This window comes from Carcharodon carcharias, chromosome 10 (assembly GCF_017639515.1).
Source record: "Carcharodon carcharias isolate sCarCar2 chromosome 10, sCarCar2.pri, whole genome shotgun sequence".
NCBI lineage: Eukaryota > Metazoa > Chordata > Chondrichthyes > Lamniformes > Lamnidae > Carcharodon > Carcharodon carcharias.
In genome coordinates this window covers 48,790,452-48,813,373 of record NC_054476.1, presented here as the reverse complement: position 1 = coordinate 48,813,373, position 22,922 = coordinate 48,790,452, and the positions used below count along the sequence as shown (strand labels likewise).

Here is a 22,922-nt window from a genome sequence, read left to right as displayed (position 1 = left end):
GGAGTTCCTCAGAATAGTGTCCTCGGCCCAATCATCTTCAGCTGCTTCATCAATGACCTTCCTTCCAACATAAGGTCAGAAGTGGGGATGTTTGCTGATGATTGCATGATGTTCACCATTCGCGACGACTCAGATACTGAAACTGTCCATGCCCAAATGTAGCAAGACCTGGATAATATCAAGGATTGGGCTGACAAGTGGCAAGTAACATTCGCAACACATAAGTGTCAGGCAATGACGATCTCCAACAAGAGAGAATCTAACCATCGCCCCCTGATGTTTAATAGCATTAGCACCACTGACTCCCCCATTATAAACATCCTGGGGATTATTGTTGACCAAAAACTGAGCTGGACTAGCCATATAAATACTGTGGCTGCAAGATCAGGTCAGAGGCTAGGAATCATGCGACGAGTAACCCACCTCCTGACTCTTCAAAGCCTGTCCACCATCTACATGACACAGGTTGGGAGTGTGATGGAATACTCCCCACTTGCCTGAATGAGTGCAGCTCCCACAACATTGAACAAGCTTGACATCGTCCAGGCCAAATCAGTCCGCTTGATTGGCACCATATCTACAAACATTTACTCCCTCCACCACTGACGTACAGCAGTAGCAGTGCGCACTATTTACAAGATGCACTGCAGGAATTCACCAAGGCTCCTTCGACAGCACCTTCCAAACTCACGAGCATTACCATCTGGAAGGAGAAGGGCTGAAGATTAATGGGAACACCACCACCTGGAAGTTCCCCTCCAAGTCACTCACCATCCTGACTTGGAAATCTATCGCCGTTCCTTCACTGTCGTTGGGTCAAAATCCTGGAACTCCCTTTTTAACAGCACTGTGGGTGTACCTACATTACATGGACTGCAGCGGTTCAAGAGGACAGTTCACCACCTGCTCAAGGGCAATCAGGGATGGGCAATAAATGCTGGCCCAGCCAGTGAAGCTCACATCCGATGAATGAAAAAAAGTTTGAGATTCAAAACATTTGCTAAGTGAATACCACCACAAGATTCAACTTGTTTTGAGCAATCAATGAACTTTACTATATGAGGTCAAAAAGATAAAATAATTTACAATATCTATCTTATAATACTCAACATTCAGGGTTAATGAGAGGCACATGTGAATTAACATGCAAACTGCGGTTGAACACACCACACTGTGCAATAAATAGCAAATGTGATCAAGACAGGTCATCGATTTCTCAGCAACCCACCCAGACATCTGTAAACACTCTGTCAATCAATCTTGTTGAAACTTTGTCTCCCTCATGAGCGTCTCCAAACTTTTCACTCAAAGCCAGTCTGACTTGAACTGCCCCAACAACTGTACCTCTCCCAGGGTTTCAATCTTGTCTCCCGAGACTCCGTTCCCCTGGATTTCAGAGTCTGCATTCCAGCCTCTACTTACTGGCACCATTTCAGCTCTTCAATAGCCATCTAGTTTCACTGGGTTGGCACTGCTCCTGGATTTCACCAAGCTCCAATCTACCCAGCTACAGAAGCTATAATTGGCTACCAGGGCTTCTTCTGAGCCTTAACCCTTTGCAGCACGAACCAGTAACCTTCTGCCACCTTCTCAACTCCCCAGGACTTCTCCTGAGCCCTAATTGAACAGAGCTATCAAGTGGCTCCTGGGACTTCAGAGCCCCAATTACACACAGTCAGCAAACAGCAACACTTTTGCTGCCTGGAGCCTGTTAATAGCAGCACCTTTTTGGTATGGCCTTGTCCCCTGCTGTAGAATACTCACTCCTCTAGCAAACACATGATAATTTGAAACCCTAGCTCCACCCATTTCCATGATGATGTAGCCTTCCAGGACTCACTGAATGCTTTCAAATTAATAGCAACTCAGACCCCCGAAACAAAACAATTCTCTATTCTGCATTTCTTTGCAAGCAGTATAGACACCTCATTTCCAATTTTCCAGCTCCCAGCTGCTGTTTTGTGATCTTACCTTTCTAGCTGTTAACCCCTGTCAACATTGCCCAAACTTTTAATAATTAAACTTTCACCTTCCCAGAACTAAAAATTACCTCTAAAATTTTACTATGAACCATGAACTAGGTGTTTATAACAGTAGAGTCTCTTAACTTGAAGCAACTACAATAAAATCTAGCATGTAATTTGCTTCAGTTTTACAGTTTCTAATTTTGACTCAGTTATAATTTCTTTATTAAATTTATATTAAATTATAAGTTGCATACGTATATTTGTTGACTGTGTTCGGCATAGATAAAAGTATATATTTAAGTGCAAGGTAGCCGTTAGATTATAAGTAACCCTCAACGGGAATTAACTAGGGACTAAATTTAGGTCAAATGTGTTTTACTAATTATTTAATTGCGTCAACAATATGAATATTTTGTTCTTACGGAATAAGAGTTCAGCATGCTACTTGAACAGATTTTAACTAAATAAACTGTATTGGGGTTTGGCAGGGTTGCAAGAAAGTAACACAGACACCTGCAAACAAAGAAATTGTCAGGAAAATATTTGAATTTGAAGCAGCAAATGGATCATCATTTGCTTCTGAGAACTTGTTTAAATTCTAGCAACATCTCCAGTGCAAACTGGTGCATGTGGAAGGAAATTTAGACTGTTGGCAGTTGTACAAAATAGTGCTACTTTGTCTGGCATGGTATATTTTTTTTCTTGGTATGAAGCTGACCTGCCAACAGAATAAAGTGCTTCACCATTATTAGGATTTTGGCCAAATGCTGATGTGTCTATTGAGGAATTTTGAATAGCTGCTGTTAGATGTTTATTACAGAGAAATATTTTATGCTGTTTCAATTCCTGCAGCAGGAAGAAAAAAACATGTGAATTCTTGTATACGTAGATATAAATGTTTAAACAACTTTGGGTAGAATAGTGAAAACTTGTATTTAAAGAAACAATGCTCAAGTGCCAGACATTCTTGATTAGGGTACTTGAGTTTTAGCAACAGTATTGTGTTGGGTCAAGGGCCAAAAATGTTTTATTATCTAATGCTTTTGGCAGAATTTTAGGTGCTAGTGGGGGTGGGCTCAGAGACTGGCAGGTGAGAAAATTAGTGCTGCTGGCTGGAGTGCCAGTTTTATTTTGCAGTTCCTGCCTCCACCCATTTTCCTGAGGTTGGGGAAAGTGAGCCCTAGAAACCTAGCTGATTTGGAAATGAAGCCAGTTACTTTTGTTAATGAGCTCAATGTTTGCTTCTAAAGGATCAGTGGGCACACAGGTTGTATGCTGGTTCAGGGACAGTCCAGGTGCATGGAGGTGGCAAAACAGTAACAAACAAGTCATGGCTGCACCATGAAATTAGGTGGGCCCATAAAAGGGACCATGGCTGAGAGAGGCACAAAGCAGTTGGCTCACAGGTGCCATTGAGAATGTAGAGGTTGCAGGGAGAATAGTATGGGCAGTGGAGGGAGACTTGAAAGTCGTGTATCAGGGAGCTATAAAATGAGGCTATTAGGGTTCCAGACATTATTGTGAATGTAGCTGAGCATAAGTAAGGCAATGACAGGTGGTGGGATTAGAGTTCTCAGATATTGGGTCGAGTGGAGAAGAGGATTGCTATTGTCAGCAGCAGAGGCAGAGCCCCAGGCATGAAGAGGGTACAGGAAAGGAATGAGGGGCAGGAACTCAATGGAGCCATACCCACAGCATAGGTGTAACGCCAAAGACTGAGCTACTTGGACATGTTGGATAACCAGTGCCGCAGAAGATTGCGCCTATCCAGACTTCTCACTCAGATTTATACTCTTAGTGAAAGACCTCATACCACTGCTTTCCATGCCATGCCAGTAGCCGTCAAGGTCACTGTGGCCTTTAACTTCTTCCTCTATAGCTCTTTCCAAGGTTCAGCAGTGGACCTTGGTGGAATCTAGCAAGTGGCGGCAACCATTGCAGCCAACAGGATGCCTTATTTGTGAAAATTGGTTAGTATGTTCAATTTCAGATAGATGGGGCCTCGGAGGCAGAAAAGGCAGTAGGATTAGTGGAGTTTGCCTCCATCTCTGGATTCCTGCAGGTGAAGGACATCATCAGTTGCACCCATGTGGTCATTGAGGCACCAAGTGTGCATTCCTTCAGTGTTCAACAAGTCTGCAATCAGACCAAGAGCTTAACACACACGTGTGCTTGCAATCTTGGCAGCTGGCACCCTCCAGCTGTCGAGTGTGTCACAGCTCCTCATTCCACCCCCCAAACTTTGTGGATGGAAGGGATGGCTACTCACTCCTTTGTGATTCTGCGATTGAGGTGCTCAACTGAAGCCATCTGCTTACAAGGGACACCATTGAGAAGGACATCAGGCTTCTGATGAGGCGGGACCAGTGCCTGGACCAGTCAGGTGGTGGCCGGAAGTACAATTCTGTAAGAGATTTTTCATTTTTCACTGGATGAGCACATTGCTGGCTAAGCCAGCATTAGTTGCCCATAACCAATAGCCCTTGAGGATGTGGTGGTGAGCCGTCGTTATGATGAGTAAGGCAGATGAGTTGAGGGCACAAATTAACACATGGAAGTATGATATCATTGCTGTCACAGAGACATGGTTGAGAGAGGGGCAGGATTGGTAACTCAATACTCCAGGATATAGGGTCTTCAGGCGAGATAGGGAAGGAGGTTTAAGAGGAGGGGGGTATTGCAATATTGGTCAAGGAATCAATTACAGCAGTAAGGAGGGATGACACCTTAGAAGGCTCCTCAAATGAGGCCATATGGGTAGAACTTAAAAACAAAAAAGGAGCAATCACATTGCTGGGAGTGTGCTGAAGGTCCCCAAACTATCAGAGAGAAATAGAAGAGCAGAAATGTAGGCAAATTTCAGAGAATTGTAAAAATAATAGGGTAATAATAGTGGGGGATTTCAACATTCCCCAACGTTAACTGGGTTAGTCATAGTGTGATAGGTTTACAGGGAGTGGAATTCTTAAAATACATCCAGGAGAGCTTCTTAAGCCAGTTTGTAGAAGGCCCTACAAGAGAGGGGTGGTCCTGGACTTAATTTTAGAGGATGAAGTCAGGCAAGTGGTAGAGGTATCAGTGGGGGAGCATTTTGCAGATAGTGATCATAACTCATTTAGATTCAAGGTTGGTATGGAAAAGGACAAAGATGGGCCAGAAATCAGAGTTCTAAATTGGGGGGTAAGGCCGATTTTAATAAGATCAGATATGATTTGGCTAGAATGGATTGGGAGCAGCTACTTTTAGGTAAATCTATGTCAGAGCAGTGGTACTCATTCAAGAAGGAAATAGGGAGAGTACAGGGCCAACATATTCCAGTAAAGACATAGGGTGGGACCAACAAATCCAGGGAACTCTGGATTTTGAGGGATATACAGGATTGGATAAAGAGAAAAAGAGAGGCTTATGGCAGATACTGAAGGCTCAAAACAGCGGAAGCCCTAGAGGTATACAGAATGTGTAGGGAGGAACTTAAAAAGGAAATTAGGAGAGCAAAAAGGAGGCATGAAAAAACATTGGCAGGTAAAATAAAGGAAAATCCAAAGTTATTTTACAAGAGTAAGAGGATAACTATGGAAAGAGTAGCGCCCCTTAATGACCATAGTGGTAATTTCTGTGTGAAGCCTGAAGACGTAGGTAGGGTTCTAAATGATTACTTTGCGTCAGTGTTCACAATTGAGAGAGACGACCTGGATATTGAAATCAGGCAGAAGGACTGTGATATAATTAAAGAAATTAGCATAGAAAGGGAGGAGGTTCTAAGTGGTCTGGCAGGCTTAAAAGTAGATAAATCTCCAGGCCCGGATGAAATGTATCCCAGCCTGTTGAGTGAGGCAAGGGAGGAGATCGCGGGGCACTGGCAATAATTTCAATACGTCTCTGGCCACAGGAGAGGCGCCAGAGGATGGGAAGACAGCCAAAGTGGTACCGTTATTCAAGAAGGGAGGAAGGGATGAACCGGGGAACTACAGGCCAGTCAGTCTAACCTGAAACTATTGGAAGCAATTCTGAGGGACAGAATTAATCTACACTTGGAGAGGCAGGGATTAATCAAGGACAGTCAACATTATTTTGTTAAGGGGAGGTCATGTCTGACCAATTTGACTGAATTTTTCAAAGCAGTGACCAGGTGTGTAGATGAGGGCAATGCATTTGATGTAGCTTACTTGGACTTCAGCAAGGCTTTTGATAAGCTCCTGCATGGGAGACTGATAACGAAGGTAAGAGCCCATGGGATCCAAGGCAATTTGGCAAATTGGATTCAGAATTGGCTGAGTGGCAGGAAGCAGAGGGTGATGGTCGAGGAGTGTTTTTGTGACTGGATGCCTGTGTTCAGTGGGGTTCCACAGGGATCGGTGTTGGGTCCCTTGCTGTTTGTGGTATATATAAACGATTTAGACTTGAATGCAGGAGGGGTGATCAGTAAGTTCGCGGATGACATGAGAATTGGTGGGGTGGTAAATAGTGAGGAGGGTAGCCTTAGATTACAGGAGGATATAGATGGGCTGGTCAGATGGGCTGATCAATGGCAAATGGAATTTAATCTGGATAAGTGTGAGGTGATGCACTTGGGCAGGATAAACAAGGCACAGGAATATACGATGAATGGTAGGTTCCTGGGAAGTACTGAGGATCAGAGGGACCTTGGTGTACATGTTCACCTACCTAGCATGTCGCTACCTTAAGGTAGTGGGACAGGTAGATATGGTGGTTAAGAAGGCCTATGGGATACTTGCCTTTATTAGCTGAGGCATAGAATATAAGAGCAGGGAGGTTATGCTGGAACTGTATAAACCGCTGGTTAGGCCACAGCTAGAGTATTGTGTGCAGTTTTTTGAATCTGCATTATAGGAAGGATGTGATTGTATGTGATTTTATGGGAGGGATGTGATTGCAGTGGAGAGAGTGCAGAGGAGATTTACCAGGATGTTGGTTGGGCTGGAGAATTTTAGTTCTGAGGAGAGATTGGATAGACAGGGGTTATTTTCCCTGGAGCAGAGGAGATTGAGGGGAGACATGATTGAGGTGTATAAAATTATGAGGGGCATAGAAAGGGTAGACAGGAAGGAATTTTTCCCCTTGGTGAAGGGATCAATAACCAGGGGGCATAGATTTAAGGTAAGGGGCAGTAGGTTTAGAGGGAATATGAGGAAGAATTTTTTCACCCAGAGGGTGGTGGGACTCTGGAAGTCACTGCCTGAAAGGGTGGTAGAGGCAGAAACCCTCATAACATTTAAGAAGTATTTGGATGTGCACTTGTGATGCCATGGCATACAAGGCTATGGGCCTAGTGCTGGAAAATGGGATTAGAATAGTTAGGTACTTGTTTGGCCGGTGCAGACTCGATGGGCCGAAGGGCCTTTTTCTGTGCTGTAGACCTCTATGACTATGACTCTACGATTCGCTGCAATCACTGTAGATATATCCATAGCGCTGTTGGAAAGGGAGTTCCAGGATTTTGACCCAGTGACAGTAAGGAACAGTGATATGGTTCCAAGTCAGGATGTTGTGTGACTTGGAGGGGAATTTGGTGGTGTTCCCATGCATCTGCTGCCTTTGCCCTTCTAGTTTTTAAGGTGCTGTTGAAAGAGCTTTGGGTGAGTTGCTGCAGTGCATTTTGAATATATTGCACACTGATGACACTGTGCGATGGTCAGTGAACATTTAAGGTGGTGGATCAGGTGCCATTCAAGCAGGCTGCTTTGTCCTGGATGGTGTCAAGCTTCTTGTGTGTTGTTGGAGCTGTATTTGTCTTTGTCCAGGCAAGTGAAGATTATTCCATCACACTCCTAACTTGTGCCTTTTACATGGTGGACAGGCTTTGGGGAGTCAGGAAGTGATTTACTTGCCACAGAATTCCCAGTCTCTGAACTGCTCTTGTAGCAACTGTATTTATATGGTTAGTCCAGTTCAGTTTCTGGTCAGTGGTAACCCCCAGGATGTTGATAGTGGGGGATTCAGTGATGGTAATGCCATTGAATGTTAAGGGGAGATGGTTAGATTTTCTCTTGTCTCAGGTCATTGCCTGGCACTTGTGCAGCACAAATGTTATTGGCCACTCATCAGCCCAAGCCTGGATGTTGTTCAGGTCTTGAGCAAATGGACACGGACTGCTTCAGTATCTGAGAAGCCACAAATAGTACTGAGCATTGTGTAACCATCAATGTGCATCCCTGCTTCTGACCTGATGGAGGGAAGGTCTTTGCTGAAGCAGCTGAAGGTGGTTGGGCCTAGGACACAACCCTGACGAACTCCTGCAGCGATGTCCTGGGAAGAGATGCTTAAGCTCGCACAACCGCAAACATCTTCTTTTGTACTCGTTATGACTCCAACCAGTGGAGAGTTTTCCCCCTGATTCCCATTAACCTCAGTTTTTCTAGGGCCTCTAGATGCCACGCTCAGTCGAATGCTGCCTTGATGTCAAGGCCAGTCATTCTTCTTACGATCCTATTAGGGACCATTAACGTTTGAAGAAGAAATCCAAACACCCAGCAATTAATCAGCAGAATTACATCACAAGGTTTCATGTTTATTTTTGACAAAATCAAACTTTATCGTATGCATTAAATGAAATTTAAATAAAGCAAGCCCCACTAATTTGACACTATAGCTTATAAAGACTTATGCTGTAAACCCCCCCACCCCCAAACCCCCATCACCACCACCACCACCAACCCCCACTCCCTGGCCAAAAGTGACCCTATCTTACAAAATTTTGATGGTTCATCACAGCCCAAAAAGTATGCCATAGCCCTCTGGTATTTACTTTATATTTATCCTTCATATCCCAGCTATTTCTCCAGGTAAGCTTCTGCACCGGTCCTTCCATTTAACTTTTTGGCTATGCAGCTCTCCACCTTTTTCTTTATAGACGTCACAACAATGGTTGCCTCAGTCCTTTGTTCAGTTTGCTGGCTGATGTCCAGCTGCCTTCCCACAGCTTCCCAAGCTAACTTTGCCGACTGCTTTCTGCTGCAAGGCTCAGTAGATTTCTTCAGTAGCTACAAGCGGAAATCTTCCAGCTGCCTTTCCCTCATGAAACCCAAATTGAGATTGCACCCAACCGACTTCCATGCAGTGAAGTTAGTATTTTCTCTGCTTCAAATGCAGGCCTAACTGATTATTAACTCTTGTTGGCTCTCTCAAGCTAGTATGATGCTGTTTTAACCAAAGCAAAAGTACAACTGCCTCTGTTCCCAAACTGAACTTTCCGCTTGTGTCAGAAAATACACACACACAAATTAAACACAAGAATCTTTTAACTAAAGCTCCAACCTGAATCACTATCTCCGTGGCAATATGTGATGTTTTGGAGTTGTTCAACCTCTTTTATTCTGTAACTCATTTAAATAAGTTCTATCTCTCAATGAATTTTATGACTCTGTTTCCTAGAATTGCTATCATTTACCTTATTTTATTAAGAGAACAGTAGACATCCTGGCTGTACAGAGATGTCCAGAAATGCGTCAATCATTGTTCAAATATCTAAACCTCTCCCTCTGACCTTGTGAAATAAAAATAAGGTAACTTTTAACTAATTAATTCCCAGCTTGTTTGAATTGCATTCACTTACAAGCCCACGACAGCTATCGACTGGAAGGATAAAGGCAGCAGACATATGGGAATGCCACCGCCTGGAAGGTCCCTCCAAGCCACACACCATCCTGACTTGGAAATATATCACTGTACCTTCACTATTGCTGGGTCAAACTCCTGGAACCCCCTCCTTAACAGTATTGTGGGTGTACCTACATCACGAGTACTGCAGCAGTTTTCAAGAAGGCAGCTCACCACCACCTTCTCAAGGGCCATTAGGGATGGGCAATAAATGCTGACCTAGCCAAACGACACCTAGATCCCATGAATGAATAAAAGAAAACTTCAGAATTATTACCAGTTTCTCAATCAGGATTCTCTATTTCTTCTACGTGGAACACTTTAACTTCCAAGTGAAGAGTTATATTCCTAAAACTAAATGTTATATTCCAAAGCATATGAATCATGGATGAGATATTCACAACTCTCTTAACTCACCTCTTGAGTTTAGCTCTTTTGTCCATGTTTGGACCAAGGCCGTAATGAGGTCATGGGCTGAGTGTCTCTCGCGGAACCCAAACTGGGCATCAGTGAGCATGTTATTGCTGTGTAAGTGCCACTTGATAGCACCATTGACAGCACTTTCCATCACTTTGCTGAGTATCAAGAGTGAACTGCTGGGTGGTAATTGGCTTGGTTCGATTTGTCCTGCTTTTTGCAGACAGTACATACCTGGGCAGTTTTCCACATTGGGTAGATGCTAATGTTATAGCTGTACTGGAACAGCTTGGCTTGGGGGTGTGGCTAGTTCTGGAGCACAAATGCTATCAGAGTCTATAGCTTTTGCAGTACCCAGTGCCTTCAGCCATTTTGTGGTATCATGTGCAGCGAATCGAATTGGCTGAAGACTGGTATCTGACATGATGGGGACCTCGGGAGGAGGCTGAAACAGATCATCCATCGGCACTTCTGGTTGAAGATGGTTGCAAATGCTTCAGCCTTGATTTTTGCGCTGATGTGCTGGTTTCCCCATCATTGAGGATGGGGATATTTGTAGTGCGCCTCCTCCTTCAGTTAGTTGTTTAATTGTCCACCACTATTCACGACAGGGTGTGGTAGAACTGCAGGGCTTTGATCTGATGCATTGATTGTGGGATTGCTTAACACTGTCTCTCACATGCATCTTCTGCTGTTTAGCATGCACGTAGATCTCTGTTGAAGCCTGACGCCTCATTTTCAGATATACCTGATGCTGCTCCTGGCATTCTCTCTTGCACTTTATGTTGAACCAGGTTACATTAAAGGTAATGGTAGAGTGAGGAATGTGCTGGGCCTTCTGGTTACAGATTGTGATTAAATATAATTCTGCTGCTGTTGTTGGCTCACAGCACCTCATGGATGCCTAGTTTTGAGGTGCTAGATTTGTTCTAAATCTGTCCCATTTAGCATGATGATAGTGCCGTACCTTATGATGCCGGGTATTCTCCCTGTGAAGACGGGACTACGTCTCCACGAGGACTGTGCCGATGGTCATTGCTACCAATACTGTCATGGACAGATGCATCAGTCACAGGCAGATTGGTGAAAGTGAGGTCAAGTAGGTTTTTCCCTCTTGTTGGTTCCCTCACCACATGCTGCAGGCCCAGCCTACCAGCCATGTCTTTCTGGACTCAGCCAGCTCAGTCAGTAATGGTACTGCTGAGCCATTTGTGGTGATGGACACTAAAGCCCCCCAACCAGAGCATATTCTGTGCTTTTTTCACTCTCAGTGCTTCTTCCAATTGATGTTCATCAGCTGAGGAGGAGCGGTGGGGGTGGCGGTGCTGGTGGTGGGAGCAGTAGGTGGTAATCAGCAGGGGGTTTCCTGGCCCATGTTTTAACCTGATGCCATGTGACTTCATGGGGTCCAGAGTCGATGTTGAGGACTCCCAGGGCAACTCCCTTCAGACTGTACGCCACTGTGCTGCCACTTTTGCTGGGTCTGTCCTGCTGGTGGGAACAGGACATACCCAAGGATGGTGATGCTGGTGTCTGGCGCATTGTCTATAAGGTACAATTCTGTGAGTATGATTATGTCAAGCTGGTGCTTGTCTATTGGACAGCTCTCCCAGTTTTGGCACAAGCCCCCAGATGTTAGTAAGGAGAACTTTGCAGGGTCGACAGTGTGCTGTTGTTTCTGATGTCAATGACAATGCAGAGTGGTCCATCTGGTTTCATTCCTTTTCGACTTTGATACAGCTGAGCTGCTTGTTAGGCCATTTCAGAAGGCATTTACGAGTCAACCACATTGCTATGGGTCTGGAGTCACATGTAGGCCAGATCAGGTAAAGATAGCAGATTTCCTTCCCTAATGGATACAAGTGAACCAGATGGGTTTCATGATCATCACTACTGGGGCTAGCTTGTAATTCCAGATTTATTAATTAAATGTAAATTCCACCAGCTGCTGTGGTGGGATTTGAACCAGTGTCCTCAGAGCATTGGCCTAGGCCTCTGGATTACTAATCCAATGACATTACCATTGTGTCACTACTTCCCCCTCATGTCTCGTGCATCGTAACGCCACGCCTTGCTCTCCGTAACATGGATTTCCAGAGAGATGTGGACTTTGAAGAGGTTGAGGCCCTAGCATGACAGAGGAGGAAGAGGAAAAGCAGGATGTAGTAGAGGAGGAGGAGGAAGAGATTGATGTAGAGCATCAGAGGTGGCCAGGGCCAGTGTAGAACTTGTGGGTTTTATCAGGATGCCAGCAACATCAGGGAGCATCTGATCCAGGAACATTTCAGCTGAGCTCTTCTAATTCAGGAGGACAACATGCTCCGGAGCTCACTTTGCATTGCATGTGAGAACACTTTCATTGAAGGTACAACCTGGAATAGATCCATTCTTACTGCCAATGAATCTGGAGATCTCACTTTCCCTCTGCAAAGACCCTTGATTCTCTTTACCACTTCTTCCCTCTTCCAGTCTCACCATGAAAAAAATGGAAGTTCACAAGTCTGAAATCATGTGACAATATTTACAGTGTGCAGTAGCAACACTGTGCTGTTCGCCACTAACAGGATGCTGCCGTCAAGACAAAGACGTTCTGCCTATCACACAAATGAGTAATGTGGTATATGAATTTCAGTGCCAGTGTGAAGCTAGGTATGTAGGTCATACATCCCAAAACCTGGTGGAATGTATCAAACAGCATCTCCTTTCCGCTGTTCGCAATGGGCAAGGTACAGAACGTACCCAACCAGCTCGTGTTTGCAAAACTCAAAACGTAGTGCCCAATGTTAGATTTAAGGCTGCAGTTGGACAACATGTGCTAACTAATCCTCAGTGTGCTAAAAATTATGCTGACAACCAATTTAACATCATCAGTCGGGCTCGCATTGTGGCGCATTTCCGTGTGCTGGAAGCTACATATATTAATACACAGGGCTCTGTTCCTTGCAGACAGAAAGAACATGTGTACACCTCTTTCAGCTAAACAAAGTAAGTGATAGGCATTTGCTGGCTCATTCCCCAGGGCAATTCCTTGACCAATAAGAGTCAAGCTACCTGGCTTAAATTTCAAACAATGCTTGGCACTTAACTGTCAGTCTCCATTAATTGGTGCATTCTCCATTGAAAGACCTCTAACAATCAGAGTCCACTTGCCAACCAATCAGCATTCTGTACTCACAGTACAAAGTTGTTGCTTCCCCTGACGTTGGTATTTCTTGCGATTGTCCTGATGAATGCAAGATGAAAAGTTTTGAGAAAATGTCTTTTTTCAGCAATACAGCAAATTAGTTGATATGCCCCTTACAATCGTGACTGACAATCATTGGATCATGGTGGCTGCCTGGCTGTCTAGCATTGTAACTGGAACGTCGTAGTGAGATTTGCTTTATTTCAAATCCAGTTTTTTTTTTTCCTTTTATTCCTCTTCATTAAGGTAATGAAGCATGTTAAAGTTGCAGCCTAACTTGCCATTTTTCATACGAGTCTGATTGGGTATTTGGCTGACCATATGTTCTGATAAATGCCTGATCCTGTTTTGACCAAGTCTCATATGCATGCTTGCAGCAGGGTTACTGGGTCATGAAAAAGATGGAACTCTGGCTGATTTGAAATATATAGATTGTTGCAATCAAGATCATGGAGCTCGAGGCTTATTGTTGACTAACACAACACTATAAAACTTTAGTGGTCTGTTCCTTGGCCCACACTGGGTGAGAAGTTGATAATGTGGATTTTTCTTTAATGCTAGTAGCATTATCAGTGCTTGCATTTCTGACAATAGAGTAACTTCAATTTTTTTCTAAATATATATTGAACTTTTTCAGGCAAATCTATGCTTTGTGGACATAGACAACCATTTTATTGAACTTCCAGAAGACTTGCCACAGTTTCCAAATAAACTAGAGTTCATTCAAGAAATCTCAGAAATCCTAATGGCATTTGGGATTCCACCTGAAGGGAACCTGCACTGCAGTGAAAGTGCCTCTAAGCTGAAGAACTTTAAAGGAAGTGATGTGGTCTGTGATAAGAAGAATGGAAATGTTGCTGGGTCAGCATTGAACACTTATGAATTGCTAAAGGAAAATGAGACCATGGCAAGGTTGCAGGCTCTTGTCAGAAGAACTGGCGTCAGTTTAGAGAAGGTTAGTTTTTAATTAATTTTGGGTTATACAGCATGGTTTGAAGTTGTCTCCTAATGATGGCTGTGAAGATCTGAAATAGTCTTATCCTTCGATATATTTATTTGTAGAATATAAACATGATGAATCTTCATAAATGCTTGTTTTTGTTCTTCTTCTGTATTATTTTAATTTGTCCCTTATTGATAATCAGAATGCAAAAATGTTTTTAAGGTATGATTAGCTTTGTGGTGTTTTCAATAATCTGTGAAAAATTTACACTCACTTAATGTGATTGCATCAGGTTTAAGATTTATCAATTTCAAATTGGAATAGACGTTTTAAATTTTTCTTTCTGGCATTTTGCAGCTGGTGAGTGTTGTATTGAGTTGAAAATTTTAATTCCTGCTCTGTCTGAGCACTGGTTGACTATTTGAAATACACACATTCTCTGGCTCCAAGTTACATTAAGAGTCTTTGAACAGAGCAAAGAAGGTTAAGATAGAGGTATACAAAATCATAAACAGTTTTGGTAGAGTAAATAAGTGGCAGAAGGGTTGGTAACCAGATTTAAGGTGATTTTTTTATGCAGCAAATTGTTGTGATTTGGGATGCAGTGCCTGAAAAGGTGGTGGAAGCAGATTCAATCCTTTCAGAAGAGAATTGGATAAACACTAATTTGGTAAATAGGCATAGACATGTTGAATATAGGCTTTATCGCTACGTTTCAGGAGGGCATAGGTATGCTAACTGGATTTTCAGATAGATATAATTCAAAGTTGAAAAAATATAATCATTGGAATTAAGGAAAGAAAATACACCTTGAATGGCAAGATATTAAATGGAGTATAAGTTGAAATAAGAACTTGCTTTTCATGACCTCAAGATATCGAAAGTGCCAAATTACACAGCTAGGTCTCATAAATACAATGAGATAAAAGACCAGATAATCTATTTTGGTAGTATAGATTGACCAATAAATGTTAGATGGCCATTTAAGAAGCTGCCTTTGGGTAACCCGTCCAAATAAGGATGGATAAGGGAGCCAGCAGACCTAATGAGGGCCAGTAGCGATGAACAGCTGGCAGTCCCATCAGAAGAGGTGGTTGCTGCCAATGTAGGTGTAGAACATGAGACACTATAAAAGTATCAAGAATAAGTGATTCCACAGCTGTCAGCCCATCAGTGGAGAGAGGGAACCCCTCCATCAGATGGCCTGTAGGCTCTGCTATAGCTCTTTGGCACCCATAACTCCAGGATGGTGGGGAGGCTGGTGTTGGTCAGACCCTGCCTCTGGCAAGATTATTTGGAGATGAGATTGCATCTGGGAACCTCCTTGATGTGATTCTCTAATTTTGTTTCTGGTGCTGTCTCCAAATCATCCTCTGCAGGACTGTGAAAATTCAGCCCATAGTCTTTTAAGAAAATGATGGAAGGGACTTCTTTATTTTTTGCTTGTATCGGCTATGATTAGAATGAGATTTAGTTGATTTTAACCAACACACCATATAGTTTTAATATATTCTGATCTAAAAAATATTTCTAAAACTGCAGCTAGCCAATTACTGTGAGCCAGATAACTGAAGGAAAATAATCAGTAATTTATCCTGCCTGTCCATGTAAAGGCGGTTGGGGAAATTTATCTTTAAATTTATCACAGCATTGTTTCGCCACTAGCATTGACCACTGTTAAATTTATTTCCTCTATTTGCTAATTTAGTCAAATGGTGGCATCTAAAAGTGATTACACAAAACAACTGGAGGTCAAAGACAGACTTTTTAATTGCACTTCGAAACTTAACATTTCATGATGGCATGCTTGTTTCTGTTGTTTAATCACAAACCTCCAGCCCTCTGAAAGGATTTTGATATCACAGCAACATTTCGGTAACGAATAACTTTTGGGGAAATGTCCTGTTTTAGATCATCGCATTACACCAAAAAGAAAATTCAAAATGATTTGTGGAAAAATCATTGCGCTGTTGATGTACATCAACATGATGTATTTTGCAGTTGATTTAAATGAGAGGCGTATTTTTCATATAAAAGCAACAGTGAATTTTGCAGAAAGAGGTACATTTTGTTTGTGATCTTATAGTTGGTACCTTCTTTCATCTACTGTTGCTCAAATTATATACCAATTATTAATCAATTTCTTCCTTACCATTGCGTTGCTGATTTTTTTCACCTCTTTGCCTGTCCTGATCCCAAACGTTGGAGATGTTGGGGTCCTTTGCCAGTAACTCTTAGCCTACATATTAGTCTGCTCTGAACCTTTTGCTCTCTGTGAACTGTTTTCTTGGAAGGACTGTTTTTCCACTGGTCCATCTGTTTTCTATACTGTAGTTTTTAGGAGTATGAGAGGACTAAGTCTGTATACATTTTTATAAAATAGATATCCTCATAGTTATTTCTAAAATTTTAAAAACTGGACAAAGATCTTTTAAAATGGCTAAAGCTGTGTCTGTCTGGAGCTACCATGGTAGTACTGAAGAAGCTTGCACCTTGTTATCTCTGTGGGCTGCAGAGCCCAAATTCAAAGGCCATCTGCATTTAATAACCCAGGCTGGCCAACCAGAGTCTACTGGTCTGCTATGTTAAAGGGCCCCGCAACCTTCCTTTCAATTCTTAATGGTTGGGATATTTAACCACCTCGGCAACTCAGACGAGGGATACACGTCCCTTGTCAAAGACAATGTGATGAGATGAGAGTCATGTGACATGGACCTCTAGCTTGCGTAACCAGTAATATTGCCTCGCTATGCTGTAAAATCTCTGTCTGCTGTTTATCGTTCTATAAGCAGCCTCATAGAAAAAGTGCTTCGCCAGATGGAATACCTGGCCCCAACTACACTATTTCTGCTGGAACGTCTGTACCATCACCGACAAGATTGATTCATCTCTGCATGCCTATCTCATATGAAGTCAACTCCACCGGAAAAGTGAATTATACAGCTTTGATTTTCAGCCTGCCAATCTCCATGAAGGAATAACCCATTGGACTTTCATTTTGGGCTCTGAAACCCATGTGAAATGCCATTCCTTTCCTTTGTGGTCGCTGCACTGTAAACTTTCTTTTTCTCCATCCTTTTCCTATAACCGCAATGTTGTGATCCCTGATCCCTTTGAGTTCATCCTATCTTGAGTTGCTGTGGGGTTATTAATAGAAATATGTAAACAGAAAGGTGTTTTGATTTGCTTCTCCCTTTCTGTTTATGGATGGGTGGTGAAAGGAGAAATTAGTACTGTTTAAATTAACCCCCCTCCTGTCCGTAACAGAGGTTGAGCTGCTTTACTGTTATGGGATGGAACTGGCAATAAAGTTCAGTTGTGCGGCTACTTCAATGAGACTAAGTTTTCATGTAAACTATAACAATAAACTTAGGCAGTGATTTACAGTCCAACTCAGGCTGTATACTTTGTGCATTTCTCCACCCAAGATAACACACTATTTATCTTGCAGCTTTTAGTTTTTGGTGTCTTCGTCTGTTTCTTTCTCTTCTCTCTTGTGTATTGAGTTTGGTTTTTCTCCAATGCACGGACCCGATCAGAACGCTCTCTTTTATCCTTGCTCTTATCTGATTAAGCCCTCCATGTGCCCAGTCATAGTTCATGTGAGCAGTGCTAGCCTTATTTAATTACATAGTGCTCTGTGTATCATTATCATCATCGCCCTATTCCTACTTATCCCAGGGCTGTTACATCTTGTTGTTATTTGTTTCAAGGAGGTTGATGTATTAGCTTACACAACCAACTTCAAGGTTTAGTTTTCAGCTACAATAAGCATCTTTTTAAAAGCTTGACATTATTTCCCATAATCCCTGTACCTTAGCATCAATTGATGCTGTACCCTACTTCTAAGTCTTCCCACTGTACGAAACTACTAAGACTAAGACTTGGAGGATTGCTGGAGACCAGGCCCCTGCTCACTCCGAGTGAAATTTTTATAGCCTAATAATCTTACAACACTAATGTTCATAGTTTTATGTGGATTTTATGTTTGTGTTTAAAATTAAACAAACGTAATGTAACGTAATCTTGTATCTACTGATGTTTTAACAATGTCATTCTGTTTTCCAAAGTTGTGTTGTTTTGTAAGATGAGTGGAATTTTCAGCCTCCATGCACCTTTAATGTAATCTCAAGAATTCATTGTTAAACATAGTGAATCTATTTTTCTACTTCCACCCTTTGGAGAGATGAATTTCAAAATCTGGTTGAATCTGATTTAAAAAGGAAGATATTAACAATTGGTGGCAGTGTGTGCAGTTCTACTGTGGTAAATGCAACTACTTTTTATCGGCGCAGGAAACACTTGAGCCCCCTGTCTCAAGAAGTGCCATCAATGTAGAGTGCACTTTTGGTCACATATGAATGACTCAGTGAAGTGTTCTGGGAGAGGAGTAATGGAGGATGCTGTTAATGATGTATACCACATTCTTTTAGCATTATACTTTGTGAAGATAGTGGGCAGAATTTTCCACTCTGGCGACTAAGTGCAGCGATGGGCGGGAAAGTCAGTGTGATTCCCACTGGGCGGTAAGTCACTGAACACGTGCGATCTTCTGCTTTTCTGCTCATTAATTGTGCATCAGCAAGGAGCTCGGCAAATCTCGTGGTGGGACGGGTAGGGATTAGTTCGTCCCTCTGTTACTTCGTGGGGTCGAAGGTTCTGGCGCCATACTTAAATGGCACCCACACAGACATTAATTTACTGTAGCCCAGATGTTCTGTTGGACTGGTAATCCATGACACGAAAGCGATCAAAACCATCAGCACCTTGGTTCAGCAAAGCCTCCCTGGGGATTTTTATCCAGCAAAGGCGGGAAGGCCCTCGTTCCAGGGATGGGAGCATGAGGTCTTTCCACCTGACCACGCTGGCTTAGGAGGAGGTCACCGGGGAAGTTATCGCCCGTGTAAAACAAAAAAGGACAGCCTTCTAATGCCAAAAAAGGATGAATGATCTGCTCTGCTCCTCCAGGGTAAGTGAAAGGTCTTCTCACTCCAAACTCACACTCCCATAAGGGCATCAGATAGTCTAATGGTTGGAGCCCATAGGGGTGTCACACTCCACCAGCAGATGGGACAACAGTGTTGAATACCTGCAAGCCATTTTAAGGTCACCATCTCATGTAGGAACCCGGCAAACAGTTTCTTAATCCCTTACTGGGAAGGGCTCAACATGTATGCTTCAGATACTGGTATTGTCACTGGTAATCCAGAGACCCAGGGTAATGCTCTGGTGATGCGAGTTCGAATCAGGCCACGGCAAATGGTGGAATTTGAATTCAATAAAAATCTGGAATCTAAATTATGACCATGGAACCATTGCCTAGTGTTGTAAAAACTGACCTGGTTCACTAATGTCCTTTAGGGAAGGAAGTCTGTCGTCCTTACCTGGTCTGGCCTACGCATGACTCCAGACCTACAGCAATGTGGTTGGCTCTTAAATGCCCTCTGAAATGGCCTAGCAAGCCACTCAGTTACAAAGTCACAAAAAAGGAATGAAACCGGATGGACTGCCCAGCATCGACCTAGGCACCAGGTACAACAATAGCAATCTCAGCCTGTTGACCCTGCAAAGTCCTCCTTAGTAATATCTGGGGCCAGTGCCAAAATTGGGGGAGCTATCACACAGACTAGTCAAGCAACAACCTGACAAAGTCACCCTCACAGAATCATACCTTACAGATAATGTCCCAGACATCACCATCACCATCCCTGGGTATGTCCTGTCCCACCTTGCAGGACAGGCCCAGCAGAAGTGGTGGTGCAGTGGTATACAGTCGGGAGGGAGTTGCCCTGGGAGTCCTCAACATCGACTCCAGACTCCATGAAGTCTCATGGTATCAGGTCAAACTTGGGCAAGGAAACCTCCTGCTGATTACCATGTACCACCCTCCCTCAGCTGATGAATCTGTACTCCTCCATGTTGAACACCGCTTGGAGGAAGTTCTGAGGGTGGCAAGGGTGCAGAATGTACTCTGGGTGGGGGTTCCTGATGTCCATCACCAAGAGTGGCTTGGTAGCACCACTGCTGACCAAGCTGGCCAGGTCCTGTAGGACATGGCTGCTAGGCTGGGTCTGGTGGTGAGGGAACCAACAAGAGGGAAAAACATACTTGACCTCATCCTCACCACCCTGCCTGCCTCAGATGCATCTGTCCATGACAGTACTGGTAGGAGTGACCACTGCACAGTTGTTGTGGAGACAAAGTCCTGCCTTCACATTGAGGATACCCTCCATCGTGTTGTGTGGCACCTCTATGGGATGGATTTCTAACAGATCTAGCGACTCAAGACCGGGCATCCATGAGGCACTGGGCCATCAGAATTGTACTCGAACACAATCTGTAACCTCATGGCCTGGCATATCCCCCACTTTTATCATTACCATCAAGCCAGGGATCAACCCTGGTTCAATAAAGAGTGCAGGAGGGCATGCCAGAAGCAACACCAGACATGCCTAAAAATGAGGTGTCAACCTGGTGAAGGTATCTCACAAGACTACTTGCTGCTTATGCAGTTTGGCACACAAGTGATAGAGCTAAGCGATCCCGCAACCAATGGATCAGATCTAAGCTCTGCAGTCCTGCCACATCCAGTAGTGAATGGTGGTGCACAATTAAACAACTCACTGGAGGAGGAGGCTCCACAGATATCCTCATCCTCAATGATGGAAGAGCCCAGCACATCAGTGTGAAAGATAAGGCTGAAGCATTTGTTATAATCTTCTGCCAGAAGTGCTGAGTGGATGATCCATATCGACCTCTTCCGGAAGTCCCCAGCATCAGAGATGCCAGTCTTCAGCCAGTTCAATTCACTCCATGTGATATCAAGAAACGGCTGAAGGCACTGGATACTGCAAAGGCTATGGGCCCGAAGAATATTCCGGCAATAGTAACTGAAGACTTGTGCTGCAGAACTAGCCACACCCCTAGCCAAGCTGTTCCAGTACAGCTGCAACACTGGCATCTACCTGCTTATGTGGAAAATTGCCCAGGTGTGTTCTGTACACAAAAAAGCAGGCAAATCCAACCTGGCCAATTACCACCCCATCGGTCTAATCTCGATCATTCTACAAGGCACAAGTCAGGAGTGTGATGGCATACTCCTGCACTTGCCTGGATGAGTACTGCTCCCACAACACTGAAGAAGCTGGACACCATCCAGGACAAAGAAGCCTGCTTGTTTGGCACCACATTCACAAACATTCACTCCATCCACCACCAACGCACGGTAGCAGCAGTGTGTACCATCTACAAGATGCACTGCAGGAATTCACCAAGGCTCCTTCAACAGCACCTTCCAAACCCACGACCACTACCATCTAGAAGGACAAGGGCAGCAGATAGATGGGAACACAACCACTTAGAAGTTCCCCTCCCAGTCACTCACCATCCTTACTTGGAAATATATCACCGTTCCTTCACTGTCCCTGGGTCAAAATCCTGGAACTCCCTTCTTAACAGACTGTGAGTGTACCTACACAACAGGGACTGCAGCAGTTCAAGAAGGCAGCTCACCATCACCTTCTCAAGGGCAATTAGGGATGGGCAATACATGCTGGCCCAGCCAGCAAAGCCCACATCCCGTGAATGAATAAAATAAAAAGGATTGCTCATTCATCTACAGTGCTCACAGTCAATTTACCTGTCTTTATGCAGGACAAGATTCCCTATAACAAAAGGGAGAGAGCCAAGACCAGAGGGGGGACCCCAGAGTTGAGGGCATTCTCCCCTTAACAGGAACAAGCTGCAGAGCTAGCTAGAGAAGATAGGGATTGATTGGCTTCCCCCAACAAGTTAGTGAGAATGCATCCTGCATACATCGTCCACATGCAGACCATGACTGTGAGCGATCTTTAATGTAGGAGTATATCTAATCAATCACTAGTTCTCTTCTTCTTTCTTTTCCAGGTACCAGCAAGAAAAGTTAAAGGACATCCTCCTGCTGATGACTCAGCCCCAGGCCACCTCAGATGAGGAGGCAGACCAAACATACCATGAAGAATCGTCACTGTGTTCACCTGCATCCTCCACCAGTGCAGATTTATGCACCTCGGTGGGACCTCGTTCTAGAGTAGGCTTGGTTTTACAACCTGCTGATCACCTCACTGACGCAGCAGTCTCAGACAGTGACAGCTGTGTCCTCCAATACTTGGAGTATTGCTGGAGACCAGGCCCCTGCTCAGTCCGAGTCCGATGACAAGCCTTTGGAATTGACCTTAAGAGAAGTGTCTGAGATGCAGAGACAGGCAGGGCAACATCAGGTAGAGTTGTCAGATGCCATCAATAGGCTGGAACAAAGGATGGAGGAGTCCATCCACATTCTATCTGATGTCGTGGCTCTAGGATGCCATTGGAAGGGTGATGGCCACCTTGGAGACGCAGCTCCAGCAGTTTCTGCTAGATTTGTGCTCAGGCTTCCACACCATCACCCTAGCCATGGGTGCATTTCAGCAGTGGCTAGGCAAGAGGGGAATGGGGCACCTCGACCTTCCTCCAGGTGCCTCGTTTCCTCAAGGATTCATGGAGGGGACATTGGGCAACCAAAGGTGAGTATGGTGGCCATTACCAAGGAGAAGGTGCTAGGAAAACTGTAAGGTCTGAAGGTGGATAAATCACCTGGACCAGATGGATTCACCCCAGAGTTCTGAAGGAGATAGCTGAAGAGATAGCGGAGGCGTTATTGGTGATCTTTCAGGAATCACTGGAGTCAGGGAGAGTTCCAGAGGACTGGAAAATCGCTAATGTAACCCCCCTGTTTAAGAAGGGAGTGAGGCAAAAGACGGGAAATTACAGGCTG

General features: G+C 43.9%; 1 protein-coding gene across 5 annotated transcripts in view; it reads left to right on the top strand.

The window, feature by feature from the left end:
- LOC121283128 (DENN domain-containing protein 5A-like) overlaps window positions 1–22,922 on the top strand; it is a 337,338-nt gene that overhangs the window by 133,153 nt on the left and 181,263 nt on the right. For all 5 annotated transcript variants that reach the window (XM_041197268.1, XM_041197266.1, XM_041197267.1 and 2 more), the window contains one exon: window positions 13,823–14,140. In XM_041197268.1, the coding sequence (XP_041053202.1) occupies window positions 13,823–14,140 (318 nt within the window). The remainder of the gene's footprint in view (window positions 1–13,822; window positions 14,141–22,922) is intronic.